This window comes from Gavialis gangeticus, unplaced genomic scaffold, assembly GCF_001723915.1.
Source record: "Gavialis gangeticus isolate Ggan-Ray unplaced genomic scaffold, GavGan_comp1, whole genome shotgun sequence".
NCBI lineage: Eukaryota > Metazoa > Chordata > Crocodylia > Gavialidae > Gavialis > Gavialis gangeticus.
Window position 1 is genome coordinate 40,152,063 of NW_017729004.1, and position 6,802 is coordinate 40,158,864.

At 45.5% G+C, this 6,802-nt stretch overlaps 1 protein-coding gene across 14 annotated transcripts in view; it reads right to left on the minus strand.

Moving 5' to 3' along the window:
- KIAA1217 (KIAA1217 ortholog) overlaps positions 1–6,802 on the minus strand; it is a 423,945-nt gene that overhangs the window by 33,072 nt on the left and 384,071 nt on the right. For all 14 annotated transcript variants that reach the window (XR_002095810.1, XM_019508287.1, XM_019508283.1 and 11 more), the window contains 2 exons: positions 2,846–2,970; positions 2,427–2,574 (listed from right to left, as the gene is read on the minus strand). Coding sequence is in view for 13 of the 14 variants with exons in the window: in XM_019508287.1 (XP_019363832.1) it covers positions 2,427–2,574; positions 2,846–2,970 (273 nt within the window). In the remaining variant the exon portion in view is untranslated. The remainder of the gene's footprint in view (positions 1–2,426; positions 2,575–2,845; positions 2,971–6,802) is intronic.

A 6,802-nucleotide genomic window follows, 5' to 3' on the forward strand; every position in this document is an offset into this window, starting at 1 on the left:
GAGGGGGGTGGGGGGCCAAGGTGACACAGCAGGGTGGGGGGGCACACGCCCCCCTGAGATTTCTGTGCCTACAGTGGGGCATGGGTCTGGACCAGGTCCAAGCAGGAGGGAGTGCTGCGCTACTATGGCCAGCAAAATGAGACAGCAGCAGCAGCAGCAGTGTGGAGTTGTACCCGCTACTGCAGCCAGGTGGGCAGGGGGCACCTAACCTTGGTGACCACAGCAGTGTGGTGCTCCCTCCCATGCTGGCTCCCACCCACTGGGCTGCGAAGCCCCTGGAGGGGGAGAGCAGCAAGGCAGCAAGCACCAAGCCCACAGCCCGTGTTCCCCACCCCACCTCAGGCTCTGCTCTGGCCATGCTGCTCGTGGAGGGGAAATAAGGAGTGGGAGCTGGGCTCCATGGTCTGCTCTGGCCACAGCAGCTGCTACCTCCCATGGATGGCAGCTGGGGCTCTGGTGCTACTGGGGGTTGGGAGCAGGAGGCTGTGAACCATGGCCCTGGAGCACCTGGGGGAATGGGGGGGCTGCAGGTTAGGAGTGAGGAGCCATACTGAGGAAATGGGGTCATAAATGGGGTCATGCTGAGTAAAAGTTTGGGAAGCACTGCCTCAGGATCTTGAACTCTAATTTCATGGTCACTGTTACCCAGGTTACCTACCACTTTCATTCTCAAATCTTTTTTCCCTGTTTGCAGGTACCAAGTCAAGAAGAACTTCCTCCCATTCTGGCATCTCTACCATGTGTATCCCCAACACACTTCAGGAATTTGCTGGACTGCTTTTACACTGCTGTTTCCCTCCCAGGAGATCTGATAGTTCAAGTCCCCCAAGTAAGCCAAGTGCTGTGATTTGGAGGTTTCTGTCAGTTGTTTAAAGAAGGCTTCCTCCACCTCTTCCATCTCTTCCTCCTGGGTTGGTGGCCTACCGCAGATGCCCACCACAACTTCCTCCTTGCTGCTCTCCCTTCAGACCTATGTAGCATAACTTCAGCATAACTTCAGAACTCATTGTGCTTTTAATTAGGAAAACCCCAGTAATTGGATCATTTTCTCTTGAAAGGAACCTAGAAATTAAAAGGTACATACACTTTCTGCTGCAATCACATTAACATACATAATGACTCAGAACTGGGGAAAGATTTCTATCAGATGGGCTAGTCAAGAGGTGGCCAAACTGCAGCATGGGTGCCATACATATCACAGGAAGCCTCTGTGTGTGGCACGTGGCAGACTGGGGAGGGGGACAGGCAGCACAGCAGCAGATAAGACGGGGAACAGAAAGCAGAGCAGCAGATTAGGCAGGGATCAGAATGGGAAGGCAGAGGGATTGGAATAGCACTCAGGAAGGGCATGGGGCTAAGCTAATTTGTTCCCTGCCTGCCAAAAAGGTTGGCACCCACTGAGCTAGGACATCCTTCTTGCTAATATGGGAAAGTCCCTTCTAATATATTTCCTACAATATATATTAAGGATGATGGTCTTAAATCTGCCTTCAACTCATAACACCAGAAAAAAGCGCAGCTTCAATTCTGCAACTGACTAGGTATTTAGCTGAGAATGAGGAAAATGTACAAACTTGAACCTTTTTTGGTGCTGGCTCTTTCAGGGCTTCCACTGGTAAAACTGTATCATTTCCATTACTTCAGAGATACAGCATTTGTTTGCTGCTTATATTTCCTGACACACTTGGATAAACAGCTGCACTTATTGCATAGAAATCTCATACAAAGTTTGTGCTTTCTCTGCCACATCCCTCATCTGCAAAGCACAGAGTAAAGAAGTTCAGGATCCCACATATGTACTTAAAATATTTACTATTTGTTCTCTCATCTCTAGTAAGAAACCACAAGGCTGTAGCATACTCTTATATGCCCACAGTTCTTTTCTGTGTCATGTTTTACTGCTATATTTTGGGGAATTTAAGCTATGGCCTCAGAGAGTCCTCATCTAACCTATACTGGTGTAAATGCCTACAAATGCTTGCCTTAGAGACTGGTACAACCCAATGTGTGGATTCTTATTTAAATGCCACTGAGGCTCACAGATGTTAGACAGGAGATTGAAATTAGATTGGGTCTCCATTTAATTTCCAGTGGTCTATGCCAACTGGTTTAGACAAATGCAGGGCATGGAGCAACTTACATCATCTTTTACTTTGCTTTTAGGAAAGTATAGAAGGAATCCATAAATAATTACTAGGGTAACTAGGGGTGGACAAGCAGAGTACCAGCCCTGGGTGCCAGAGACTGGTGACTGTCACCACTGGCAGCCCAACCACTGCCCCAGCAACAGCCGCTGTCTAAGGTGCAAAATTTGGTTGTTACACCTCCGACAGGTTCAGCTCTCAAGACCTTTTGACTCTAAAAAGCGGTTCCAGCCCCCTTGGCAGAAACCAGTCACAATTCTGGAGAAAAAAAAAAAAAATCACCTTCTTAGTGTAGTGAGGACATCAGTCATGCTGCGAACTCGTTTCAGCAAGCTGTCCAGTTTATGGGGCTCCTCCTTTAGAAATCTGACAGCTTCCACCTCAACGCGGAGGATTGCCCGCATTTTATTCTGAAGTGTTGGGAACTCACCTGGAGAGAAGAAGCACGAAATCCAGATTGGAAATGAGAAATACAGTAAAGGAAAAATAAATACATAAACCAAGCAGTCAGAGACTCTTTAAGTGTCATTAGCTGCACTTCTAGCACCACCCAGAGGCCATACAACTCACATCTGCAGCATCTTTCTTCTTCTTTTTTTTTTTTTTTTGAAGCAAGTGGTGAAGTTCCAGATCAAGAGACAAACTTATATCAGGTCTCATGAATAAAGACAATGTGGTCAAACTTAAGGAAGAAAACAGACCTTTCAGGGTGGCAACAGCTTCTCCAACTTGACGCAGAAGAAAAGCCCCATCTTCAACGTCTTTCAGCGTAATTATCTTGGCTGGGGAATCCTTCTTCAGTTCCTCAACAAAATGTTCTAGCTCACTGTTAAAAGAACATAAATAAAGCTTTATCTGAACTACCCTATTATAATCATATTTTCTGAAAATACAAGGAACCAAATGGACACACCAGATTAAAAAAACCTCACTTATGGCACATTAAAATTTGCTAATGTCTTGCCTACTGGGGCCAAAGAAGAGGAGATTGTAAAAGTGGTAGAAGGCCAGCTTCTCAATAAAACTGTCAAATTATAACAAATGTAAGTGCCTGACATCCTCTGATGTGCTGCCACGTTCATCCACACTGTAAAAGGGCAGGTGAGACATTAACACAAGTATAAATTAGTTGTTTTCATGATGCAAGTTACCTGAGGGTATGACTTGTGTGCTACAGCAACAACAATTCACAGGCAGAAAAGACCATAGTGAACACAAATGTGACCTGCTGAAGTATTTGTGTTAAACCACCCATTATCCTTAGCTTTCTTCCCATCTACTTTAAAATGCATTTTTGGTTAGTGCCAAACAAAGCAGAGGCCAAAGTCCTAACAGCTCCTTTGAAATGCTGGTGGCAGATTGGAGTTATAGTTGGGTTTTTGAGTGTGTTAAGGTAACAAAACAGGCAAACTGCAGCAGACATTTCTTACAGGAAGTTTTGAAAGGATGAGATTCTGTCTGAGTAAGCTACCTCTCCTGTCAATTAGCACAACAACACAGTGTTCTCTTTTTTGACACAACTCATTAGCCAACTGTGGAGTGCTGTGAGTCATTATTATAAAAAGGAAAAAATTGATGATGAAGTCAGGGAGTTCTTTAATACAATCCTATTTATTTACAAAGAATGTACAAAATCCTGTCCCCCTGGGCACAGCCAGAATCACAGTCATAAAAAAGTAGGGCTGGAAGGGACTTACAGAGGTCATTTAGTTCAACTCCCTGCCTGAAGCAGGATCATCTCTACCCAAACTATCCCGCACAAACTACAAGCTAAACTCTAAATAAGAGCTTTCAATCCTGACATGATATAGACCTAATACCCTAACCTGCCACAGGTAAAATAGGGGAACCACAGCAGCCAATGCCCTGCTTCCATACAATGTTGTTGTCAATATACATTCAAGAGGTCCCAGGTGCAGGGCTACACCCCCAATTAGAGAGGAAAGCAAAAACCCCCACAGTTCACACCAATCTGAGCAAAGGGTAAAACTCCTTCCTGGCCCCCAAAACAGCAATCAGTCTGACCTTGAGTGGAAGGAAAAAACCCTAATGAGGAACCTCTGACTTTGGTCGCAGCAGGAGCACTGGCATATTCCCCAGCCTTGGCTGTAGCCAAACACCCAATGTCTCTAGCATGGCTTAAAAATGCCTTGACACATGTAGGAGCAAAAAGGGGGGGGAAGGGATGGGAGGACAGGAGCATGGGCAATATCCATGGTAGACCATAGGCATAGCTATGCCTAGATCATCCCCAACCAGTATCTATCCTAACTCTTCTTGAACACGTTCAGTGATGGAGAGTCCACACCTTCCTAAGGCAGTCTATTCCACTGCCTCTCTATTCTAACAGTGAATAAATTTTTCCTGATATCCAATCTCATCTTACATTACTGCAGCTTCAAGAAATTTGTCCACATCTTCCTTTCTGCAGCAAGACTGAAAAGGTACTTTTCCTCTTCTTTATGGTAGCCCTTCAAGGACTCTGTGTCCTTCTACAGCTTTCAGCCAGCATTCTTCCCTCAGAAGTCTCCTTCTAGCCTTTTTTCCCCAGGCAACTTAAAATTACCTTAAGATGAAGAAAGGCAGTGACACACAACCACAGCACATAAAAAGCAAAGTTATATTTTGCATAAAAAGCTCTTATGGATATTTATTTTCATCAGACTTTAGAGACCTCAGACAGGCAAAACAGGAGGCTCCTGAAGAAGGAGCTCTAGACCTGGCCCCTTCTTCTGGCTTTTTGGCCCTGTGGATAACTATGGAAGCTCAGAGAGGCTTAGGGATGGATATGATACTGTCACACAACACCAGTGACACAGATCAGAAAACATGCAGGGAACAGTTCTGCTTGTCTAGCAAGACCAGAGGCTCCTCAATACTCTTATTAAAAAAGGGCAAAAACCTTCACCAAAGTCAATGGCCTTAGCGTCCACAAGAAAGCTTTTTGCCATTTAACAAGTGCTGAATCTTTGGTGCCACAAGGATGGGGATGTTTCTGTTGTCTATCTCTGCTGATAGATCCTCTGGATCATGATCGGTACAGAGGTTTCAATCCTGATGGCACTGTGGAGGTCAATCTGCTCCTTGTGTTTGGGGGTGGGGGGTGCCAACTCAAGGCCCTCGACCCCATCTCAGAGGCAGAGCTGAGAGACTTACCAAGGAGAAATAGTGACTGACTGCCCCAAATGGAGGAGGCATCATATCTGGCTGTCAGATGCTGGTGTTAGATCATCATGCAAACGGCACAGTTGAAAGCCCAGACCATGAGCAGCTCTGGGGAAGTCCACGACAGAGAAAAATAGTGGTACCTTCCTATGTCCACTGACAGCAAGAGAGAGAGGATGTGAATTTACTTCAAGGTCAATGGATGAATCCAGCACAAGACTGCTCCAACTGAATGGATTGCCTGTGGCCTTTTTGCAAAGGTGTCAGTTGTCTGCTGGAACCAGTAGTGAAGCACAGAGCTGTAGAGGAATTCACAATTTCTCAAAAGAAAGGTGAAAAGAAAAGAAGAGACAAGAAAAGAAAAGAGAAGGAGAGAGAAGAAGAGACAAGAAAAGAAAGAAAAAATAGAAAAGAGAGAAAAAGAAAGAGAAAAAGAAAGAAAAGAAAAGAAAAAAGAAAACGAATTCACTTGGTTCCAGGCTGATGAAGTCCTGGGAGAGTAGAAAAGTGCTTCCCGCAGTTTGCGTCACAAGAACACAAGAAAGCTCTCAGCGACAGTGGTAAGACCTTACCTATCTTTGGCTTGGGCACTTGGCTGTTTTCACTCTCAACATGCCCCATGCAGACTTTGCCTCAGCGTGTTTCAGGCCTGGCTGCACAAAATCTACTCACTGGACACTTCAGGCACAATGCCTGAACCGTTACTTTCCTTTGTAATGTGGAGAAAGGACCTTAGCAAAGCATGCAAAGGAGTACCATTTGTACCCTCCTTCTACAGTACATCTAAAGTGACAAATGCCTCCCCAAGGATTTGGGACCATTGCATAGGTACTACTAGTGCCTGGTTCTGTCTCACTTCGCAGAGGACAGGCAGGATCAAAGGTGTAGGATGGAATAGATACAGGACCTCAACCACTATTACAAATTTGTCTAACAGGGAACTTGGGCTGAACACTCCCTGGAGCAGAAAGAGGCATACTTCTGGTTTTCAGGTGTGAACTGATCTATGCCTGGATGGCTTCATGGCACAAATATGCTTCAGAGTACAGCGTTCTTGAGTCTTCTCTCATGATGTAGACAGATGACAGCTTGGGTGATCTGCTGTGGCAGTATGAAGATTAGGCGGGTGAAATAGATGGCTTATGCACTAGCACTATTATGCAACTGCTGCTCTGCATAGCCAGGCAGACTGGTCCTGTTGTCTGCCACAGTCTGGACATGATGCCCTCAGGTGAGGTAGAGGAAGGACAAGCAGGCTCTATTCTGTCTGTTGCCAAGTGGGTGAGAAGAAATGAAGAGCAGGAAATGTGCACTGCCCTCTATCCCTGCAGCATGGGGGTTCAAGGAAGGGTGGGGTTAGGGCCCACTCTTTAGTTGCTGCTGAAGCAGAAGAGTCCCCAGTCAAAGCAAAAGGCATGAGGCACACCCACAAAGTAAGAATGCATCTGTGGGCAATTACTCGAAGGTGAAACACAAGTACTTACATCTGAAAC